This window comes from Lethenteron reissneri, unplaced genomic scaffold (genome assembly GCF_015708825.2).
Source record: "Lethenteron reissneri isolate LAM-NWPU_2019-01 unplaced genomic scaffold, ASM1570882v1 scaffold_115, whole genome shotgun sequence".
Classification (NCBI taxonomy): Eukaryota; Metazoa; Chordata; class Hyperoartia; order Petromyzontiformes; family Petromyzontidae; genus Lethenteron; species Lethenteron reissneri.
The window spans coordinates 1,665,318-1,689,554 of NW_026890838.1; the positions used below are offsets into that span (position 1 = coordinate 1,665,318).

The following is a 24,237-nucleotide window of genomic DNA, read 5'->3' on the forward strand; positions in this document are numbered from 1 at the left end:
AGTGACGTCATGTCACCTCCTGTTGCCGCGTGACGTCACGAGATATCAGTAAGCTGTCGCTCCGCGCACGCTCACTGAGATTCGAGGTGAGAAGTTCACATCGTGGTTGTTGTTGTCGTGGTGGTCATAGTTGTTGTTGTTTACCCAGGTAGAGACTCGCTCCTTCTCTCTCTCTCGTAGGGATATCAATTGAGTAGCAGCGAGTATGGAATCGATGTCCAGGTGGAACATTACAACGCGGGGCCTTGCCTCCTGCCCTCGCCTGATTGCATTTGCTTTAATTCTCTGCTTAAGTTTAATCTGTCTTCATCTGGCTCACTACTTTGAAACTTTTTTTAATTTTAAATATTTCTAGAGTTTTTATTTATTTTACCAGGCCATGCCCACTTGAGCTATACTGCTCTTTTTCAGAAGCGACCTGCCCACAACAAAGTGGCTTATCAACGTGTGGAAATGTCTGCCGGTCAAATACTCTAAACGCGTGGTGATGTTGACTCCAAATGTGGAGGGAAAACCGGAGGATCTGGAGGAAAAATACTTTGAGTGAGTGTACTCTACTCTGTGTGTGAGAGTACTCTGTGTGAGTGTACTCGGTGTGTTAGAGTACTCTGTGTGAGTGTACTCTGTGTGAGAGTACTCTGTGTGTTAGAGTACTCTGTGTGTGTACTCTGTACGAGTGTACTCTGTGTGTGTACTCTGTGTGAGTGTATGTACTCTACTCGGTGTGGGTACCCTCAGAGTCGGCGCCTCCCCCTGTCTGGCGGGTGACGTCACCACGGGCAGACCGGAGAGAGGAGTTGGGGACAGCAGCAAGCGGTGCGCTTGGGGCGAGTGCTTGAGAGTGAGTCACGCGTGTAGAGTGTGTACAGAGCAAGGGAGTCAGTGTGTTTATTGTAATTTGTGTGTGATATATTGTGCTGTGGTGGCGAGATTTTAACTACCTCACATTGTATGAAGGATGTCGTGGGTTCGATTCCAACCCTGACGGCTTTATTATTTGTAGTTTACATTTTTTTCTCTCTCTCCACGTAGTGGCTTTGATTTTTCTCCACATTTAGAAACATGCATTTTGAGAATTTGGCTGAAATACATTTCCATATTATAAGCCACTAAGTTGAGCTATCATTTGTGTACAGGTCGAGTCTGAAAAAGAACTATGCAGCTCAGCGGAAACCCAGTGGAACACCAATGCCAACGGTGACGGCCGCCGCATTCTGGGGTGTTGTTGTCGGCATCTGCGTGGGGGTCACTCGCTCACCATTATCATGACAGTTTATTTGTGTTGGGACCACGTCGATTACACCCCTCTGTGGTCCCCTCTTTAGGGAGGCCTTGGTATTTAACCCTGGTGCTTCTCTCGCGCGGGCGATCTGGGGACTGTCTCTCACGAGATGCCCCCATTGGTCGCATACAGTGAGGGAAAAAAGTATTTAATCCCATGCTGATTTTGTACGTTTGCCCACTGACAAAGAAATAAGCAGTCTATAATTTTAATGGTAGGTTTATTTGAACAGTGAGAGACAGATAACAACAACAAAATCCAGAAAAACGCATGTCAAAAATGTTATAAATTGATTTGAATTTTAATGAGGGAAATAAGTATTTGACCCCTCTGCAATACATGACTTAGTACTTGGTGGCAAAACCCTTGTTGGCAATCACAGAGGTCAGACGTTTCTTGTAGTTGGCCACCAGGTTTGCACACATCTCAAGAGGGATTTTGTCCCACTCCTCTTTGAAGATCTTCTCCAAGTCATTAAGGTTTCGAGGCTGACGTATGGCAACTTGAATCTTCAGCTCCCTGCACATATTTTCTATGGGATTAAGGTCTGGAGACTGGCTAGGCCACTCCAGGACCTTAATGTGCTTCTTCTTGAGCCACTCTTTTGTTGCCTTGGCCTGTGTTTTGGGTCATTGTCATGCTGGAATACACATCCACGACCCATTTTCAATGCCCTGGCTGAGGGAAGAAGGTTCTCACCTAAGATTTGACGGTACATGGCCCCGTCCATCGTCCCTTTGATGCGGTGAAGTTGTCCTGTCCCCTTAGCAGAAAACACCTCCAAAGCATAATGTTTCTACCTCCATGTGTAGTATTCTTGAAAGAGACAGAGACTTCGTAGAGGCTACACGCTTTTATTCCAATAACACTAGTCCTCCGGACTCACTGGGGGAACAGCCCAACCACACAACCTAGGGAGGTACAGTCTCCGGCTCTATTCTCATTACTCTCCTTCCCTAGCCTACAGCTACTCAATTACTCTCCTTCCCTAGCCTACAGCTACTCAGCCCACTCAGTCCCAGCGGGGCGGCATCCTCGAGGCTTGGGATCCAGGATCTCTGGCCGCACCTCCTTCAGCTTCTGGTGAGATGGACCCCCTCCGCTCTCCGGGAGCCGTCTTATATATCCCCTCTCTCTGAGGGGCGGGGGTGTCTTGGGGCCCTGCCCCCTCCCCTCAGAGTGGTTCCAACCCCCTCTCGTCCCTGCCGGTCCGGACCGGTCCAGACCGGTACGTACCTCTCCCCTAGCTTGTGTGACCTGTGTGACCTGTGTCAACCTTGGTGTCAACCTTGACCACCACATCACCCCCCCCCCCCCTATACAGCACGCAGCTATCCACATCCCAACCCTAACTCGCGAACCAGGAATTCTGAACACGACAAGAACAATGCGTGAGCCTCAACACAACAATAACAACAACAGAACAACAAACACAACTATCCCCAATAATTTACCTCAACCCCCCTGTACACAAGAACACTGCAGACACACCACACCAATGAACAAGGTGACTCGAACACCCAGGCCCCGCGAGGAGGCAGTGTATCTGCGACAGGTCTCAGGAGAACCTGAGACCCTTCGAACGAGTCCGTGTGGTGGGTCCATCGCCAGAGGCCAGCGTTCCTTGCGGAGGGTCAGGAGGGGCCAGATGACGGGCGTCCGGCACGTCCCGAGGCCCCGGGGACAAAGCCCGCGAGCCGTCTTCCTGCTGGACAGGCGGCCGGCTCGCTTCCCGCTCCTCTGGTGAGGCCACCCTAGGTGGACTCACACCTGCAGCATCCGAAAGAGTGGCAGGGGGTTTCGGAACAACAAGGGGATCACGAGGCCCCTCCCCCAACCTGCCGGACACATCACGCGGCCGGCCCCTGCGAGATGAAGGTGTGTGAGTGCGTGGTGCGACATAGGGCTTCAGGCGCGAGGGATGCACGTACCAAGAACGCCGTCCGCACGCGACCCTAACACACTGGTCCCGAACGACCCGAACAATGTCGACCGGCCCCCTCCAGGGCCGCAGCAATTTCGATGACGTTGACAGCGGCACCTGCGGGTAGTGCAGCCACGCCTTATCCCCTACCGCCCATTTATACACCGTAACCCGGCGATTATACAGACGCTCGTTGGCCCGTTGCCTTGCCCTGGAATTTTCCTGCGCGGCCACCCTTGCCTCGACCAACTTCCGAATATTGAACTGAGCGTGTTCGGACAGTTTCGAGCGAGACGCCGCCGTCTGGACCCGCAATTGCACCTCCATGGGGGGGGTCGACATCCCTGCCGTACATTAAGTAGAAGGGCGAATAGCCCGTGGCCGCGTGAGGCGCCAACCTATATGCGGCCAGAACTCCGGGAATCCTCAGGTCCCAATCCAACTGTGTGTCGTCTACCTGATGACACAACATAGAGGTAATGGTCCGGTGTAGACGTTCGACCATACCATCGGTCTGCGGGTGGTAGGGGGAAGTCCGGACCTTCTGCGTGCACAAAAGGTCACAAACCTCCCGCAGAAGATTGGACGAAAAGTTCTTTCCCTGGTCGGTTAGCAGCCGTTCCGGGGCGCCCTTATCCAGGACATAGCCCTGGAGAAACGCCTCCGCAATGGCTGCCGCCGACTGGTTGGGGAGGGGCCAGGCCATAGGCCAACGGGTGAAATATTCAACCCCAACCAGCAGGTACTTGATACCCCGAGCGGTGACAGGGAAGGGACCCAGAATGTCAAGAGCCACCAACTCGTTAACCCGGGACACTTGAATGGACTGAAGGGGTGGGCAAGCCGCCCTAGCCGGGTGTTTCCGCCGCGCACACTGCGTGCAACTATTCTTAAAGTCTTAAAGTCACTTTATTGTCAAGTGTGTTACATGCATGACATACAACACAGATGGAATTACAGTCCTCTCTGGTCCCACGGTGCAACCAAGCAATTAAAAAATTAATCACAATTAACAGACATAAATAAACAATCGGCGATCAACACAAGATAAATAATCAAAAATTAATAAACTTAAAATAAACAACAGTCAAGAATTTTTAAAATGTAAAATATTATTTAAATAAAGTATTTAAAGAAATAAGATATTTAAACCAGTGTGGTAGTGCGATGTAGTGCAATGTGCAGTCCAGAGATCAGGATGTACGAGTGAATGTGTGTGTGGGGGATAGGGTCAGGGGGCAAAGGGGGGTGGGTGGGCAGAGGGGGGGAGTGATGGTAGAGCAGGGAGGGAGTTGAGTCTCCTGACAGCCTGGTGAAAGAAACTGTCTTTGAGCCTGCTGGTCCTGGCTGGAAGACTCCGCAGTCTCCTCCCTGACGGCAGCAGGCTGAAGAGGCTGTGAGATGGGTGGGTGGGATCACCTGCAATCTTGATTGCTTTGCTGGTGATGCGGGTGTTATAAATGTCCAGAAGAGGGGGGAGAGAGACACCAATGATCCTCTCAGCTGCTCTCACTATGCGCTGCAGAGTCTTGCGGCAGGACACGGTGCAGGTGCCGTACCACACGGTGATGCAGCTCGTCAAGATGCTCTCAACGGTGCCTCTGTAGAAGGTGTGCATGATGGGGGGCGGGGCTCCTGCTCTTCTCAGTTTGCGGAGAAAATACAGGCGCTGTTGGGCTTTTTTGGCCAGTGATGCAGTGTTGTGACTCCACGACAGGTCTTCAGAGATGTGCACACCCAGGAACTTGGTGCATCTCACCCTCTCCACTGCAGCACCGTTGATGGTTAGCGGAGTATGCTGGGTGTGCACTCTCCTGAAGTCCACGACAATCTCCTTCGTCAAAAGGTCGGCGACATCGCGCGCCATTCCCGGCCAAAAAAAAATCCAATTGCAGTGTAGCGAGCGTTTTGTGAATACCCAAATGCAGGATGCGTTCATGCGCCGCCCACACGGCCCTGCCCCGCAGAGCGTTGGGGACGACGATTTTGTAACGCCCCGAGCTGGCGTCCCATGACATGAGGAGACCCTCCCGTAACCTAACAGTACCTACCCTTTTCTGACAATCTCCCCCTCTCTCCGCACGACGGCGTAACCTGAGGAGGGAATTGTTTTCCATCTGGAACCGTCCCCATTCGTCCAGAGGCAGATCGAGGAGCGAGTCGCGAGCGACCAACACCTGCGAGTCCCCCTCGGCGACAGGTTCCCCATCGACCACCCCTGCTGCCGCCGCCAAGGGAGAAGCTGGAGCGGTACTCGTGGCCGATTTGCATCTCCCCGAGCCCATAAAACACGCGCACCCATCACCCGGAGGAAGGCGTGACAAGCCATCCGCGTTTGAATGTTGTGTCCCCTTCCGGTACACCACCGTGAACGTGTAGTCCTGTAGGACCTCAAGCCAACGTGACAGCTGGCCGGACGGCTGGTCTATTTTCAACGCATACTGTAGCGCGGCATGATCGGAACAAACCGTAAAATGCCTACCGTACAGGTACGGTCGATATTGTTGAACAAACACGACAATAGCGAGCAGTTAACGGCGGGTGACGCAATAACGTTGTTCTGCCGGAGACAGGACTTTACTACCATAGGCAACGACCCGTTTGACCCCGTTGACAACCTGCGAAAGCACCGCGCCGATGCCGGTATTGCTGGCATCGGTGTCCAGGATGAAGGGCAACGTGAAATCGGGATAGCATAAGGGAGGAGCTCGGACAAGGGCATCGCGAAGCGCCCTGAACGCCCTGTCTTCCTCTTCCCCCCAATGGAATTTAGCCCCCTTAGCCGTCAGAGCATGAAGGGGTTTGGCGATCGTCGCAAACCCCTCAACAAACCGGCGGTAATAGGACGCAAAGCCTATAAAGCTGCGGACTTCCCCCACAGACGTTGGCGTGGGCCACGTTCTTACACAGTCAGTTTTAGCAGGATCGGTGGCTATACCCGTAGAACTGACAACGTGGCCGAGGTACCGCACCGATTCACGCAACAGGAAACATTTCTGAGGCTTAAATTTAAGGTTAGCCGATCGCACTCTGAGAAATACAGCCCGCAGTCTGTCCCGATGTTCCTCAAACGTACGGCTGAAAATAATCACGTCGTCCAGATATATAAGACAAGAGTCCCACTGCAGGCCAGCGAGGACCAGTTCCATCAATCTCTGGAACGTCGCTGGAGCTGAGTGCAATCCCATGGGCAACCGATTGAACTGATAAAGGCCCTGTGGCGTACGGAACGCGGTCTTAGGTTTGGAAGCCTCATCCAAGGGCAGTTGCCAAAACCCCGACAAAAGGTCCAAGGTTGAAAAATACCGCGCCCCCGCCAAGGCATCGAGCGACTCGTCCATGCGAGCGAGCAGATACGCGTCCGCCAGCGAAACCTTGTTAAGCTTCCGAAAATCCACACAAAACCTCAAACTGCCATCATGTTTTTTAACAAGCACAATCGGCGCACCTCATGGGCTGTTGGAGGGAGCCACAATGTCTGCGGCAAGCATGTCATTCACTGCCAACCGGACATGTTCCTTCTCTGCCGGACTCAATCGGAATGGATTTTGCCGAATGGGAGCGGAATCCCCCGTATCAATGTGGTGTTTCAATAGATTAGTGCACCCAACATCGAATTTGTGTTTGCTAAAAACATCGGGAAATTCACGAAGCAACATGCGCAGCTTTAATCTTTGTGACTCGGAAAGATTTTCAGCCCCTGAACAGAGAGAATCCATCCATACCTCATCGACACCCACCTGCGTCCCGAACGCCGGCGCCTCATCGACATGAGCCGCGACGGAGTCAGTGTGCAGCGGCAGCGACGCATGTGCAATCACAGCCCCTCGGTGCACGACCTTCGTCCGCAACCCCGCATTCAGCACCTGAATGAAGGGCTGTCCATCTCTAGGCACAAGCGTTTGTGCACCCACCAGGTCCAACCCTCGCTCGGTCGTATTGGAAGGAGACAACAAAACCCCCGACGTAGCGTCTGCCTCCAGTGGTTTGCGTAGCTGAAGCGGTATTAGCATCTGCGCACCCGGCGGAATCCGCATGGTTTCAGACGCCATAGCTGGAACAGTCGCGCAAGCTGTGCGCAGCCAGTTTGGTGATGGCAGAAACGCCATCAGGCGGCCCGAAGGAAGCTCGATGCAGCCTTTGTCAATTAAAATTTTGATGGGCATCCTCCCCAAGAAGTCCGTACCCAACAAACAGGGAACGGCCAAGGCATCTGAAACCAAAACGGGACCAGATAATTTAATGTCGCCAATACAAATTTGTGCAATTATTTGACCAATAATCCCCAGGGAACCCCCATTCACCGCAAAGCAAGGGATGGAGAACGGGGCGAGTGCCTGACATCTCTTTGGTAACACGTTGTATATGAGGTCGGAAATTATAGTAGCCGAAGCCCCCGTATCCACCAACAATCAAAATTGAATCCCCTCAATATCCCCGAGAATAACCGACGAGCCCGTCGCCGCGGCCACGATCCTGTGGGCCAACTCGGACCACTGAACCGCGCGAAGTGGCCCCCGAACATCAGCCCCGTTCCGCTCCCCACCCCTCAACGCAACGCGATTTAGTGGCGCGCTGATTCGCGGTCTTTCGGTGTATGAGATGCGGGCAGGGACCGTGTGCGTGAGGTGTCGCGACATGCCTGGAGTTCTTGTGGAGCGGCCGGCGGATGGGCGGACGATGGTGGACGACCCGGAGCCCGGCGCCGGGGTGCTGGGCAACCCGATGCCAGGTGACCCAGCTGGCCACAGTTGTAACACGTGACGCGAGCCCACGCCCGCGGGGATCCGTGTCTCCGCCAGGGTTCCCCTTGGCGAGGCCAGTCGGCCCCCCTCCAACTGGCGGCCCGCTGCGACGCGAAGGCCTGGGTATCCGGGACCTTGTCAACTCTTGCAGCGGCGTACGCCGCCACCTGCCCATCCCGCTGGAGGAGCAACTCTGTGTGCAGGTAATGCGCCGCCCCCAGCGAGGAAAGGTTAGCTTCGTCTTTGACGTGGACGGCAATCCTCAGTTCCCGAGCCAGCAGCAGCAACTTCTCGAGCATGATGGAGTCCAGGCCCACATCGTCCATTCGAGGATAGGCCGCTTGAGCCAACGCCATCAGTGCACTCTGATAGGCAAGGGGTGTCTCGTCCGCCTCCCTCCTCCGACTGGCGAAACGATGTCTTGTCTCAGATGGAGGTCCATACACTAAGGCCATCCGATTGAGGGCCTCCTGCAAGGTGGAGCGCTCCCTCCGTGGATTAAGGAGGAACGTGGCCAAGGCCACGTCGTCCAAGGCGGAAGGCAGGGCTCGGAGAGCGTTGTCGGCAGACCACCCAGCCGTCTCGGCATTAGCCACGAAACGGCGTGAAAAAGCAGCCCAGTCCCCCCCCTTTGCCGCGAAAACCTGCAGTGAAGGCAAGCGCTGTTGCAGCGCCGGGATGTAGTCCCCCCTTGAAGACAGCAGCGTCCCAAGTGCAGTATCTGAAGCGTCTTCCGGCGGCAGAATATCCGACCGAATCGGCGGGTACCTACCCGAAAACTCTGCTTCTCCCGATGTAAGGCCGCCGATGCCGGATGTGACGCGGGCCACCTGTGCCCCCTGACCTCCTGGGCGGTTGATGTCATTTCCCCCGGAAGCGGTGACCCCCCCAGCGGAAGTGACGTCATCTCCGGCGGCCGCATTCCTGGCGGAAGTGACGTCTCCCCCTCCGGAGGTGACGTCAAAATTTCGCGTGGGAATGGCGCGTTTCTCGGCGGGAACCCCTCCCATCCTCCGGCCTGGTCCTACACCCGGTGCTCTCGCTCCCCCCAGCGTGAGCTCGTCGAGGATGGAGGCAGCGGCATGGAGGAGATCGGCCAGCCGGGCATGGGCCGACTGGATCGCCCATCTCGACGTCAGCGGACTCCTGGAGGGCCCCGGAGAACCCGAGCCCGCCCCCGCAGACCCGTCCCCCGGAAATGGCGCTCCCGACTCCGGCTCAGCGTCGCCCTCGACGTCCTTCTCCAGGCCCCTGGTGAGCGCTTTCTGTCTTGTTTCCATGTTGGCGAGGTTCTTTGGCCGCTTCTGACACCAGTTGTAGTATTCTTGAATGAGACGGAGACTTCGTAGAGGCCACACGCTTTTATTCCAATAACACTAGTCCTCCGGACTCACTGGGGGAACAGCCCAACCACACAACCTAGGGAGGTACAGCCTCCGGCCCTATTCTCATTACTCTCCTTCCCTAGCCTACAGCTACTCAATTACTCTCCTTCCCTAGCCTACAGCTACTCAGCCCACTCAGTCCCAGCGGGGCGGCATCCTCGAGGCTTGGGGTCCAGGATCTCCGGCCGTACCTCCTTCAGCTTCTGGTGAGATGGACCCCCTCCGCTCTCCGGGAGCCGTCTTATATATCCCCTCTCTCTGAGGGGCGGGGCTGTTTCGGGGCCCTGGCTCTCGCCAGCCCCCTCCCCTCAGAGCGGTTCCAACCCCCTCTCGTCCCTGCCGGTCCGGACCGGTCCAGACCGGTACGTACCTCTCCCCTAGCTTGTGTGACCTGTGTGACCTGTGTCAACCTTGGTGTCAACCTTGACCACCACACATGTTTGACGTTGGGGATGGTGTTCTTGGGGTTATAGGCAGCATTCCTCCTCCAAACACGGCGAATTGAGTTGATGCCAGAGAGCTCCATTTTGGTCTCATCTGACCACAACACTTTCACCCAGTTGTCCTCTGAATCATTCAGATATTAATTGGCAAACTTCAGACGGGCATGTATATGTGCCTTCTTGAGCAGGGGGACCTTGCGGGCGCTGCAGGATTTCAGTCGTTCACGGCGTAGTGTGTTACCAACTGTTTTCTTGGTGACTATGGTCACAGCTGCCTTGAGATCATTGACAAGATCCTCCCGTGTAGTTCTGGGCTGATTCCTCACCGTTCTCATGATCATTGCAACTCCACGAGGTGAGATCTTGCATGGAGCCCCAGGCCGAGGGAGATTGACAGTTCTTTTGTGTTTCTTCCATTTGTGAATAATTGCACCAACTGTTGTCACCTTCTCACCAAGCTGCTTGGCAATGGTCTTGTAGCCCATTCCAGCCTTGTGTAGGTCTATATTCTTGTCCCTGACATCCTTGAAGAGCTCTTTGGTCTTGGCCATGGTGGAGAGTTTTGAATCTGATTGATTGCTTCTGTGAACAGGTATCTTTTATACAGATAACAAGCTGAGATTAGGAGCACTCCCTTTAAGAGAGGTGCTCCTAATCTCAGCTCGTTACCTGTATAAAAGACACCTGGGAGACAGAAATCTTTCTGATTCAGAGGGGTTCAAATACTTATTTGCTTCATTAAAATGCAAATCAATTTATAACATTTTTGACATGTGTTTTCTGGAGTTTTGTTGTTTTTATTCTGACTCTCACTGTTCAAATAAACCTACCATTAAAATTATAGACTGATCATTTCTTTGTCAGTGGGCAAACGTACAAAATCAGCAGAGGATCAAATACTTTTTTCCCTCCCTGCCACCCATCCTGGGGTTGTCTCACGGGGTACCGGAGGCTCCCTCGCCCCCCCCCTCACCTCCTCCTCTGGAAGAAGACTTGCAATGGTGCTATCCCGTCCCAGTCGTCGGAATTCCGCACGCTCGCGAGCAAATCTCTCGCACACACGTGCGCGTGCTCGGCAAGGATGTTAAATGGGGGATATGGGCAGTTCGCATCTGGCTGCAACCCCGTTGTGCCTATCAGGTACTGCTGAACTTTCTCGGCAGCGAGGTCATCGATGATCTCGGCAGTGTATCCCAGGCGTGCGCTCTGTGTTAGCAAAAGTGATTTATTTTCGTGCGCGCTCACTGAGATCTGAAGTGAGAAGTTCACATCGTGGTTATTGTTGTCGTGGTGGCAGTTGTTGTTTACCCAGGTAGAGCCTCTCTCCTTCTCTGTCTTGTAGGGAGGCCGCTTTGGATTGCACTACTCTTCGATTTCATATTAACATGCTAATGTATCACATTAACATCACTAGCCCGGCCACTTCTTTATGACCCTTGGGCTACACCCATTTCAAACCTTTTACAACAGTCTGCCTCAGCAGCAGACCATGTATTTTCTATCAGAGTGTTTTTGTTTGCATTCTGACCACAATTGTTGTGGTTAATGCACACATGATTCCTTGTAAAAGGTTTCTGTTTGGTGTTTTAACATCTTAACACCTGTTTTGTTGCCAGAAAAACGGGGAAAACCTATTCTCATATTTTGGTACTGGCAAGGTTCCATTAGAGAAATATTGCAGTATATTAGAGGTGAGCCGTGCGTGTGCAGAGAGGACAGTAAGGAGCCGGCACTGAATGAATTTTGTGGCAAAAATGCAGGCCTAATAATATGTAAGGATAATGTGGTAAATGAGAAAAAATATAGCAGTGGCGGGGTGTTGGAGTGTGCAGATGTTACAGGTGTTGAAGGTGAACAGGTAAGCAAAAAATTGTGTGAAAAACATAATAACTTACCCTTGAATACGCATCGATTTTTTTTATGTGTGTATGTTTCATAGTGTTGGCGCAATTTGGTTCTCAAAAAAACACAGGAAGTCTGCTTTATTTAAATACATTTATACTCATATTGGAATGTTTTGTGTATGGTTTCTCCACATTTATTTCAGTAATTTAGTTTATTGGGAATACAGTACAGTACTTATTTCAATTGTGATGTATATTTTATATGCCGTTTACCTTATCCCATTATTTAGGTAAGGCTTAAATATTGAATATCGGCATTTCAGCTTTCGCACGGCACTTTCCAAGAATGTAACCTCCGCGCTATTCAAGGGGCTGCCGTATTTTCTGTCCATCAGCTATAGCACAGGAGTACGGATTTTCAGCAGAAACTAGATCTCTGCTTTCTTGGTGTAATTATGACCTATCTATATATATAAAATCGCAAATCTGTCTGTCTGTCTGTGTGTGTGTCTGTGTGTCGCCGGACCATACACAGTTTCATTGGACGGCGGTTGCCCCTGGCAACGGGTAGCGACGCATTCGCTGCGGGGTGGACGCCATTTTTAATTCCCGTTAAAAATATGTGCACGCATTAACACGCGACTCTGAGGTAAATTCATCAAAGTTTCACGTCCTCTTCACTCCCCCCCCCCCCCCCACCACAATGTGTGCAATTACTATTATAGGGTCGGTAGATAATAAAATTATAGCGATTAGACAGTATTATTGTAGCGCGGGGGGGGGGGGGGGGATGGCACCCGTACCCAGCCTCAGCCGGGTGGGCAATTTAGGCGAGGCCGGAGGCTCTGCACGCTACTAGGCCTCGACACCCCACCACCCTACAGCGGATCGGCGCGCCTCACTAAAACCCTACAACAGATCGGCACGCCTCACACAAACCCTACAACGGATCGGCGCGCCTCACTAAAACCCTACAGCGGATCGGCGCACCTCACTAAAACCCTACAACGGATCGGCGCGCCTCACTAAAACCCTACAACGGATCGGCGCCTCACACAAACCCTACAACGGATCGGCGCACCTCACTAAAACCCTACAACAGATCGGCACGCCTCACACAAACCCTACAACGGATCGGCGCGCCTCACTAAAACCCTACAACGGATCGGCGCGCCTCACACAAATCCTACAACGGATCGGTACGCCTCACACAAATCCTACAACGGATCGGCGCGCCTTACACAAACCCTACAACGGAAGCGTAACGCATTGTAGTGTCGTGGTTAGCGCGCCGCGCTACGAACCCGGCGACCCGAGTTCCATTTCCGCTCACGGCCACCACCGGTGACGATTATTTGAACCGGTCCTGGGCCTCCCCTAGGTCGACTCAGCCTCAAAACGAGTAACTGGTGTGGCGTATGAACATCGCCACTGGGGAGACAAAGGCGGCCGGGCGTGGTGGATCCAAGTCCCGGGCGAAGCCGGGTAGTACAGCTAGTAGTACCATAAAGAGTCTTGGGGTTTTGGGTTATTTTTTGTTTTTGATGTCTCTGCCTCTGCTCACATTCGTTGAGGATTTATAAGATTTTTGGCTGGCCCATCTAAAGCTGCGTGACGTGGAGTCGGATCCCTTTCCTGTTCAATTTGGCTTGTGGCCGAAATTCCCTCTGGCCCCATGCATTACATTACGTAGAATTTTCAACGAATTATGTGTTTTGAGAAGCTCACAATGGCCCTATAAAAAATGCATTTCATACAGTAATAATGATACGCTAATCGATGCCTGGTTATGTTACGCATGTTGATGATCTGGTCATGGCTACTCAATGATATTGAGTTGGAGAATCGTGTTCTGTACTTGGAGAATTCCATGACGAAATGGGGCCTTGCATATGTTCTACAAAAAGATCACCTCCCTGGGAAAATCTTGACTTAAAGCTTTCGTAACTGCAGGAATTCATATTCTTTGGGTTTTTCGGTTAAGTGACGTGACTTTACCGAAAGACCCAAAGAACACCTCCCTGGGAATTTAATGTCATACAACACTGCACCCGCTCAGCTCTCCATGAATAATCAGGTCGTTCTACACGTGGTGAAGGAGCTCCTATACCTGGTTAATGTGTTCACGACCAGCTCTGGTTTGGCATCCAAAGTCTCACTTCAAATTAGTCTAGCAGCATTCTTTCATTAGGCTCTGTAACACTATGTTGGAGCTGCCTGGACTTTTTTACATACAAAGCTGTGAGTGTCCATCGCCAAGGTCTAGTCCAGGGGTCCTCAAACTACGGCCCGCGGGCCACATGCGGCCCGCCGAGGACATTTATCCGGCCCATGGTCACTAATTGGGCTGCGCTTGTGAGCACTAATTGGGCTGTACTGCGATCTATGAACAAAACTGCAGGTGTAATTCACTTTTTAATGGCACCCGCACCAGTGTGAGCCTGGGGTAAAAGCGGAGTTCCCCCAATCAGACTGCATTGATGGGCAGTGCAGTCTGTATGTCTCTGTGTGGGCAAAGTTATTGTTGGTATATTGTTTTTGTAGTGCTGTATATATATTGGTATTTTACTAATAGCAATTTTGAGTCCCTAGGAAACAATGATGTCAAGAAAGAGAAAAATTGACTCGGAGTGTAGGATATTCAAAGAACAGTGGACTTATGATTACTTTTTCATGCAGTACAAGGAAAGAGCTGTGTGTCTGATATGCCAGAATATAGTGTCTGTGTTCAAAGAATACAATTTACGTCGACACTATGAAACTCAACATGAAGATAAATATAATTGTTTGGTCGGAGAAGTGAGAAAAGATAAAATATTAAAACTGAAAAATACATTAACAACTCAGCAAAATACTTTTGTGAAGCAGAAGCAGCTAAATATTTCATCACTGCGAGCAAGTTTTCAAGTTGCCAAGCTAATAGCGTGCATTGGCAGACCATTCGTGGAGGGAGAATTTGTTAAAGAATGCCTTCTTTCTGTTGCCAAAGAGATGTGTCCAGAGAAGGCCGATTTATTTAGTACAGTGAGTCTTTCAGGACCTACAATTACACGGAGGATTGAAGAAATGGGAGACAAATTGCATCAGCATTTTCAAAACTCCACAAAAAAACTTTCCTATTTTTCCTTGGCACTCGACGAAAGCAATGATGTTCGTGATTCTGCACAACTTCTAATTTTTATTCGTGGGACGAATGACTATTTTGAAGTCTCAGAAGAGCTTGCTGCACTGCAAAGCATCAAAGGAACAACTACAGGAGAGGATATCTATGAAAAAGTTTGCCAAACTGTGAATGGTTTGGAGCTGAACTGGGCTAAACTAGCCAGTGTGACAACTGATGGTGCTCCTAGCATGGTGGGGTCTAAGAAAGGAGTAATTGCTCGCATTAACCAAGAGATGGACAAACATAACCATTCTCATCCAATAGCCATACACTGCCTCATCCACCAACAAGCGCTGTGTAGTAAATCACTGAAGTGGGACTCTGTTATGAAAATTGTGGAATCTTGTGTTAACTTCATTAGAGCTCATGCACTAAACCACAGACAATTTCAGGAATTTCTGTCTGAACTAAATGTTGACTATGAAGATGTTCTGTACCACACAGAAGTCCGTTGGCTGAGTCGAGGGAGAGTTTTGAAACGTTTCTATGACTTACTTCCACAGATTACAGCTTTTCTGCTTTCAAAAAACAAAGAAGTACCAGAGCTCAATGATGCAGAATGGAAATGGCACCTTGCCTTTCTGACAGATGTAACAGAGCTACGCAACAGTTTCAATGTGCAACTTCAAGGAAAGGGGAAGCTCATCTGTGATATGCAATCACATGTCAAAGCATTTGAAGTAAAATTAGGCCTCCTCATCAAACAAGTTAAGGAGGAAACTTCTGCCATCTCCCCAAAACTTTAAATCTGTAAGCGGAAAAACCATTGGTTGCAATTCCCAAACAAAACATGTGTGGATTCACTGGAAAAATTGCAAAAGGAGTTCCAATTTAGATTTAAAGAGCTTCATCTCCATGAACAGGACATACAGCTTTTCCGTAACCCATTTTCTATTGACATTGAAAATGTGGATACAATTTACCAAATGGAACTGGCTGAACTGCAGAATTGTGACTCTGAAAGACGCATTCAAGTCAAGCAGCCTTCATAATGTCTATGCATCTCTCCCCTCTGAGACATATCCTCATCTCAGGAACCATGCACTCAAAATGGCAACCATCTTTGGCAGCACTTATGTCTGTGAACAGACTTTTTCCAGAATGAAACATTTGGAATCTCCAACCAGATCTAGACTAACGGATGCACACTTGCATCACTTGTTACGACTGGCAGTGACAAATATGGAACCGGACATTGACCATCTCATTAGCCAAAAGCAGGTCCATAGTTCCCATTGAAATACTGGCAAGTTTGTTGATTTAACTTTACTTGTTCTTCATTTTAAATATTGTATTTGTTCCCGTTTTGTTTCTTCACTTCAAAATAAGATATATGCCATGTGCATAGGAATTTGTTCATAGCTTTTTTTTAACTATAGTCCAACCCTCCAACAGTCTGAGGGACAGTGAACTGGCCCCCTGTTTAAAAAGTTTGAGGACCCCTGGTCTAGTCCATTGCAAAGGTCTTCTAAAAAAAACAGACAATATTCTACATTATAGACTGCCAATACGCTCACCGAGGTTAAGAACCAGGCTACAGTCTACATTAGTCGTTTTTTTTCTTCTATTCACTTTATTTGTATTATTATTTTCTATATACGTGACTTTACCGAAATAACCAAAGAATATGAATTTCCGCTATCACAAAAGTTTTAAGTCAAGATTTTCCCAGGGAGGTGATCTTTTTGTAATAACATGCAAGGCCCCATTTCATCATGGAATTCAACAGGTACAGGACAAGATTTTATAAGAATGGAAACAGTCAGGAAATTAACACTGCACATATGCAGCTGAAGTTAGATCTGTTCATCCTCACATTCAAGCTCATCTGAGCATGGCTTCATACCTCTAAGTTGCAAATGAACATTAATTTATACATTTCTGCATAATACAAATAGTATTCTTTTCAACAGCCTTTGCTATGTTAGCTAATTTTTCTTAAACAAATATTCCTGTCGTAGCTAGACAACCTAAATTGTGTGCTTGGAGTTTTTGGTAAACATTCATTTTGAAGACACTAGGGTGTCCAGGCATATTCATGACCATTTTCCCTCTCATTGTGTGCCTTAACAGCCCGTGTGATGAATTGGGGAATCTCTTTCACTATATCATGAAAATATGAATATGTATAGATGTGTAAGTAATGTGTGACTGTGTATATATGCATTCCTCTGTGCCTCAATACTCACATAGATGGTGTGGACATGCTTTTCTGTTTGCAGCTGACGCTCGCTCTGCAGAATTGGTCTGATGGAGCAAAGGCACTCAGCGCAGCTCGGTACAAGAAGGAAACAATGCAACCAGAATGCAAACATCACTGATTGTACTGGAAACTTGACACAGCACCAGATAATACACACAGGAGAGATGCCCTTCAAGTGCAGTGTGTGTGAGAAGGCATTTTCAGATTCATCTACTCTTAAACAACACCAGAGAACACACACAGGAGAGAAACCTTTTAAGTGCACTCTGTGTGGGAAGGCGTTTGCAAAGTCATCAAATCTTAAGACCCACCAGAGAACACACACAGGAGAGAAACCTTTCAAGTGCACTGTGTGTGAGAAGGCGTTTGCACAGTCATCCATTCTTATATCACACCAGAGAACACACACAGGAGAGAAACCTTTCAAGTGCACTGTGTGTGAGAAGGCGTTTGCACGGTCATCCATTCTTAAATCACATCAGAGAACACACACAGGAGAGAAACCTTTTAAGTGCACTGTGTGTGGGAAGGCATTTGCAAAGTTATCAAATCTTAAGACCCACCAGAGAACACACACAGGAGAGAAACCCTTCAAGTGCAGTGTGTGTGAAAAGGCATTTTCAGATTCATCTGCTCTTAGAAGACACCAGAGAACACACACAGGAAAGGAACATTTCAAGTGCGCTGTGTGTGGGAAGGTGTTTGCACATTCATCAAATCTTGAAAGACACCAGAGAACACACAAGCATCAGAAAATCAACAAGAACTGTAATCTGAAATCAGCTTGTGAAAGTCAAAGTGCTGCAATGACCCCATTGTTCATGAAACAAGAACCAGAAGACAATCCCAGCCTGGACACTTTGAAAGGTATCAAGGTGAAATATGAAGAGGCGAAGGTGAAATGTGAAGAAGTAACAGTGAAGAGCGTAGAAGTGATGGTTAAATGTGAAGATGTTTCAACTCCAAAATTGGACCTTCACATAGGTGGAGGCAGTGTGAAGCAGGAACTAAATTCTGACTGTGAGGCAGAGCGAGGCAACTCCCAGGAGTTTGTGGATGTGGAGGTGTGGGTGGACTTCTTAGACAATACAAAGTCAAATGGAGACCAGGTAGATGTGCAAGCTTAAGACAAGTACGCTCCAATGGATGCACCTTTGTCACAGGCCTTTCTAATGAAAATAATGTGAAGTTGAACACTCAATTTCTAGGTTCAAACTACAGTGTAAGAGAGGCCAGTATTTGTGGATCTGTGGGTTGGGTCGTTCTCGAATCAGGAGCGACTCAAGTGTTTTCTATCATATATCATCTTAAACACTCGAAGGGTGCCCATAATGGGCATCTGCCCCTGTTTGTCACAAGGTGATTGTTCACTAGCCTGCATGTGGATATGAGTTTGTAAGTCGGGGGTGATGATTGATATGCCAGTCGGATTTGAACCTTTAACCTCTGCAACAAATAGAGAATGTACTACTACTTGGCTTCCCTTTATGAGAGTGCGGCACATATAGGCCTAATCTCGCCAGATCAACTTGTAAATACGTTGCAACGTGACGCAGTACATTTCAGTATAGTAATAAAATGTTGCCAATGTGCCTTTTGATTATTTTGAATCATAATTGAAATAATACCTGTCTGATTCTGTACGTACATACAATATTTTGTGTATTAATGTCAAACATGGAATATGTGATGTCCGGACAAAGTATCTGTTTTGGTGGTAATCTCTACATATAACTCACATGAGAGCTGTTGTTTTTGTGATACGGGTCAAAGGGTATTTTTGTGAATCAGGACGCATCGGACTCTGGGGCAACTCATTGTCTTTGAAATCTGGAGCATATATCGGATCATTCATCAGTTAAGGTATGCCACTTAAAAGTTACGTATAGGAGATACATTCTCCACAAGAACACTAATTATCATTTTGTACTACGTATATACATTTTTTTGGAACTGAGACTTGAAATGGACCTTGCTGATGAACATCTGTTGAAGCAGGCTGGACTGTTGAGACATTGTTCACAAACCATTCCACAAGTGGCTTGTACTGAACACATGCATTCCTAAAAGGTGACCTGTGAAGGCTCTAGGGTTTGACTTTTAGGTAGCTAATGGAGCCCGAGACAAATCACAGCCATTTGTGGATGTGGAGGTTTGGGAGGACTTTTCGGACAATGTAGAGTAGAAGCAGACAGCATGTGTGACCATAAGTGTTGGATAGACCTGTAACCAAAAGCATGAGACACGGTTTCCCAATGTTTATTTCAATTGTTTGGTTTTTAGTTGATTTGGAATACAGTACTTATTTCAATTGTGATGTAAATTTTAGTTGACGTTTACCTAACGCCATTACTTGGGTAAGGCCGACGTATTGAAAATCGCGTTTTTAGCTGTCGCGTGGCACTTTCCAAGAACGTAACCTCCGATATTCAAGGAGCGGCTGTATTTTATGTCGATCGAGTACAGCTGGGGAGTACGGATTTTTACTAGAAACTAGATCTCTGCTTTCTTGATGTAATTAAGGCCTATGGTACCATAAAGAGGCTTGGTGCTTTGGGTTCCTTAATTTCGATGTCTCTGCCTCTGCTCACATTCGTTGAGGATTTTTAGGATTTTGGGCAGGCCCATCTAAAGGTGCGTGACCAGGAGTTGGAGCCATTTCCTGTTCAACTCCGCTTGTGACAGAAATTCACTCTGGCCCAATGCATTACATTACATAGCATCTTCAATAATTATGTAGTTTGAGAAGCTCACAATGGCCGTATAAATAAATTGCATTTGTTGCAGTTACAATAATTCGCTTTTCGATGACTGGTTATAGTTAAGGGACCATTCCCTGCTGGTCAGCACTGTTTTATCTGCTGATGATCTGGTAATGGCTACTCAATGAGATAGAGTTAGGGAATCTTGTTCTGATGCCTGAATAATTCCATCATGAAATGCGGCCTTGCATATGTTCCACAAAAATATATCACCTGCTTGGGAATCCATGTCCTACAACACTGCACCTGCTCAGCTCTCCAATAATAATCAGGCAGTTCTACAAGTGGTGGATAAATTCCCATACCTGGTTCATGTGTCGAACAGCATTATTTTTTAGACTGTAACACTGTGGAAGCTGCCTGGACTTTGGCTGCATACAAATCTGTATGAGTGTCCATCGCCAAGATCAAGTCCATCTGAGACCATCCCTCTCCCTGCCATACTGGCATCACACCCGCCCCTCACCCTTCGATCTGCAGATGGCGGGCGCACTGGAGGGTGCCACGTAGCCATTTCAGGCTGGGCCAGACCGGGAAACGTGGGTCACCCGGCCACAAGGTGCTTGTTGGCAAACACAACCCCTGGGCCGGGCCCCAGGGATGATATTGTGATGCCACAGTGGCGAAGCCGCTCTGCCGGCGCCGCACCCGCGATGCCCACACCACGGAGCAGCCTGGCCAACGCTGCTCTTCCCTCACCACCCCCCACATGAACACACGCACACACCCCCACCTAGAGCCTCGCGGGAAAGTCACCTGGCCCACAGGTTTTCACCCAGGAGCCCTCATCGTGGGGAACCTCCACGGTTTCCTGGAGCCAGGGGATTGGCCGAGGCTTCCCCGAGGTTAAATGGCACTTCGGCACCGTGAATTAATGTGAAATTACACGGTCACGACGAGGCTACTCAGAAACCGGCACGATATCAGGTACCCCTGAGGCCGTTCCACATTCGTTGGACGAACCAGCTGGTTGGGATCGACCTACAGGGGCCATCTCCCCGATTCCACCGGAGCAACCAATATATCCTCGTAGCAGTGGAGTACTTCACACTAACCCGTGGCGGTGGCCATCCCCGGCGGCCCTTGTGGTCGCCCAGGCATTCGTGGATCACTACGTACTTAAACATGGGATCCCCGAACGAGTCACTACCGACCAAGGTAGTGAGTTCGAGGCAGAGCTGTTTCAGGCTCTGTGCTGGGAGTTCGGAATCCAGAAGGACCGAACCACGGCGTACCACCCCCAGGCGAACCGTATGGTGGAGCGTTTGAACCAGACCACCAACTAGCAGGACTGGGACGAACACCTCCCCTATGCCCTGTTCCCCTACGCCACCACAGTACACACGTCGACGGGACAGACCCCGTTCTTAATGATGTTTGGCCGTGAGTTTCGTCTACCCGCAGATTTGCTGTTCGGCGTTCCCCCACCACAACCGGAGAAAGGAAGCCGCCCCATGGAGCACCTGATGGAGACTCTACGAGGGGCCCGGGGCCGTGCCTACCCGCAAGGAAAGGCCACGCATCGGCGGCAGGAGCAGGGCGCCCGACCCCGTATGGAAGCCCTTCTTCTTCTCGGCAGGCTCTAAGGCGTGGCTTCACACCCCTCGCCTCGGCACGGGATAGGTGGGGAAACTAACGACCTACTGGCATGGACCCTGGACCATGGTGCGGCAGATTTCCCCCTGGACGGTGCTGATCCAGGGTGGGGAGAGGGGCCGAGAGATGGTGGTCAACGTCCGCCGATTAAAACTATGGAAGGCAGCCCCGGCGAGGGAGGACCCCGCCATTTGGGTGCCCCGAAATCCTGGTGTCCCCACACCCCGCATGCTCGGGGGCCTCGCATGCTATATGGGCCCCGCAAGGCCCTGGGCCCCGAAAGGCCCTGGCCTAGCCGGGGGACTGCGGGGGCGACGGCCCCTAAAGCCTTCAGCCTCTGAGTTTGTTCCCCAGCCTGCAGGTGCCTAGGGACAAAAGGAGCCGCTGGAGTGGAGAAGGAGACCACCGCGGGAACCCCCAAGGACAGAGCCACCACCCCCGAGGCCGGCCACGAGGGCCGGGCGAGTCCCATGGACCCCGTGGCGCTACCTCGTGGGGGCAGCCCAGGCGAGGTGCTCCAGTCAACCAGGGACAGGGACAGGCACCTCGGGGTCTATGTGATGCCACAGCGGCGAAGCCGCTCTGCCGGCGCCGCACCCGCGATGCCCACACCACGGAGCGACCTGGCCGATGCTGTTCTTCCCTCACCACCCCCCACATGAACACACGCACACACCCCCACCTAGAGCCTCGCGGAAAAGTCACCTGGCCTACAGTTTTTCACACAGGAGCCCTCCTCGTGGGGAACCTTCTCCACGGTTTCCTGGGGCCAGGGAATTGACCGAGGCTTCCCCGAGGTTTAATGGCACTGCGGCGCCGTGAATTAATGTGAAATTACACGGTCATGACGAAGCTACTCAGCCACCTCGGTTAAGACACACACAACACAGACGGGTTAGCAGGCAGGTAGGGGGCGGAGCCACGAACGGCGGGAAACCAGGGTAAGCATCTGATTGGAAGGGTGGCTGATTTTTATAGCTTATGTTAATGATCCACGTGCAATGTATGTGTATATAAGACTTTATCTATGTGAGGAGCGGTGGCGAAGTTATATCACTGCATTATAAATTCAACAATTAAGAGTTTGATAATCGTCGACAGCAAACATCATTGATAGGTGAAAGCTGAACTTATTATGGACTTCTATGTTGATTGATCCTCAATTAATTACATGGTGAAGTGAGGAAACATTAATACTGAGCAGATGAAGGTGGCCAGGCATGGTTCTGGACACACCACCACATTTACCATGCCAGTGTGTGACAGTGTCAAGTTTGTGTCTGCTGTAAAATATATTAACTCCATTGAACACGCAGGTTAAATCAAAACAATTGTTTATTTCTGTTTTCTTCTGGAACTTTTTCTAAGAATGGATAAAGGCAGGAAATTAACAACACATTTCCAGCTGAAGTTAGATCTGTTCATCAAAGCATTCAAACAAGTCTGAGCCTGGCTTCACGCCTCTAAGTTGCGATTGAACATACATTTATACATTTCTGCATAATACAAATAGTATTATTTTCTACATCCTTTGCTATGTTTGCTGAATTATTATAAATATTATTTTTGTAGCCAGACAGCAAAAATTGTGTCCTTGGAGTTTTGAAGATACTAGGGTTTCCAGGCATATGCATGCCTTAACAGCCCGTGTGATGAATTGGGGAATCTTTTTTACTATATCATGAATATATGAAAAAGTATGGACGTGTAAGTCATGTGTGACAGTGTATATATGTGTAATATGAGGATATATCCGGCTCACTGATGTATCACAACTCGTCATGGTGATTGGCTCTGCCGGTCCTGGTTTACAGCCAATGGGGGGAAGCCTGGGGGCATGGCCCTGGTGTGACGGAAAGGTACACAGCTATAAGGATTGGTTTTGCTGGCTTTGGCCACAGCCAATGGGGAGATGAGTCAGGGGCGTGGTCCCGGGAGATGACGAGGGAGCCTGGAAGATTCCATGCAGGCTAACGAGGATTGGCAGAAACGTACCACGTAACCCAGGTATTAAATAGGGGTGGAGACGAACGACACGTGGTCAGAACGGGAACGAACAGAGGGGGGAGGCCAACGGGGGAGCGGGGCTCCGAGTTGCCACGTGGCAGTGCATCTTTCTCTATATCTGTCCCTCTCACGCTGCCTATCAGCAGCGTGAAGTAAACTGTAAGATAAGTTGAATAAAAGACGAATTCCAGAAGTCACCTCAACGAGCTTTATTACATTGGTGTCAGAAGAATCTTCTGAGACCGTTTGGATGATCCTTCAAGATGTCCAAGCACCTCAGGAAGAAGAACCCACCGGACCCTCCGTCGGAAGAAGAAGTTGAGGCGGACGAGGACGAACTGCTGGAAGCTGCGGGTCCTCTGCCTCCGGTTGCTGCTCTCCTTGACGCCGCTCATCGCCGACAGGCTGGAGAAGCGATGGCCTCGACTGCGGACAAGGGATGGCGGCTAATGGCAGAGCAGATCGAGTTGCTCCGCGCGATTTTGCTGAATCTGGTGACGGCGGTCGCATCTTCAGCGGCCCTTGGTCGGCCACGTGGGTTTCAGCCGAGTGCATTTTCAGCGGGAATCGACATCTGCCATTGCTCCTGCCGCGCGGGGAGAGGCCTCCATCTTGGGCGGGGTGGCTGCGATGGAGCCGCCGGACGCCATCTTGGGCGGGGCTGTCGCCACGTGGCCGCCGGACGCCATTTTGATGGAGCCGCGAAGAACGCGGGAAGCGGGAATGGAGACGCTCGAGGCGTCGGACATTCACCGCGGACATCGCCTTCCTCAAATCAAGGAATTTATCACCGGGGGCGATTGGAGTGCCTTCACGTGGCGCTTCGAGTCGGCTTTTAGATCCGTTCGATGGATGGAGGCGGAGCCACTGGAGGCGCTACCCA

The 24,237-nt window shown here is 50.1% G+C and overlaps 1 protein-coding gene across 10 annotated transcripts; it reads left to right on the top strand.

Annotated features, from left to right (window-relative positions):
- On the top strand, positions 1-23,395 carry LOC133361613 (zinc finger protein 239-like). 10 transcript variants are annotated; one of them, XM_061580571.1, is made up of 6 exons: positions 39-86; positions 739-841; positions 1,137-1,197; positions 12,159-12,272; positions 17,009-18,098; positions 18,781-23,395. In XM_061580571.1, exons 5-6 carry the CDS (start codon positions 17,037-17,039, stop codon positions 18,814-18,816), a joined length of 1,098 nt encoding a protein of 365 aa, XP_061436555.1. In that variant the 5' UTR covers positions 39-86; positions 739-841; positions 1,137-1,197; positions 12,159-12,272; positions 17,009-17,036; the 3' UTR covers positions 18,817-23,395. The 10 variants fall into 10 exon arrangements, 7 of the variants coding, with proteins under 7 accessions (XP_061436554.1, XP_061436557.1, XP_061436555.1 ...); XR_009757388.1 differs by lacking the exons at positions 739-841; positions 1,137-1,197 and having other exon boundaries at positions 47-86; positions 17,009-18,348; positions 18,781-18,852; positions 20,232-23,395; XR_009757390.1 differs by lacking the exons at positions 739-841; positions 1,137-1,197 and having other exon boundaries at positions 47-86; positions 17,009-18,121; positions 18,763-18,852; positions 20,232-23,395.
- The last annotated feature ends 842 nt before the right edge of the window (positions 23,396-24,237 follow it).

Coding starts and splice junctions, on each gene's coding strand:
- LOC133361613 (XM_061580570.1), top strand. CDS start 17,037: ATGGAGCAAAGGCACTCAGCGCAGCTCGGTACAAGAAGGAAACAATGC. Junction 18,099..18,780: donor CAAAGTCAAATGGAGACCAG/GTAGATGTGCAA, acceptor TTTGTGAATCAG/GACGCATCGGACTCTGGGGC.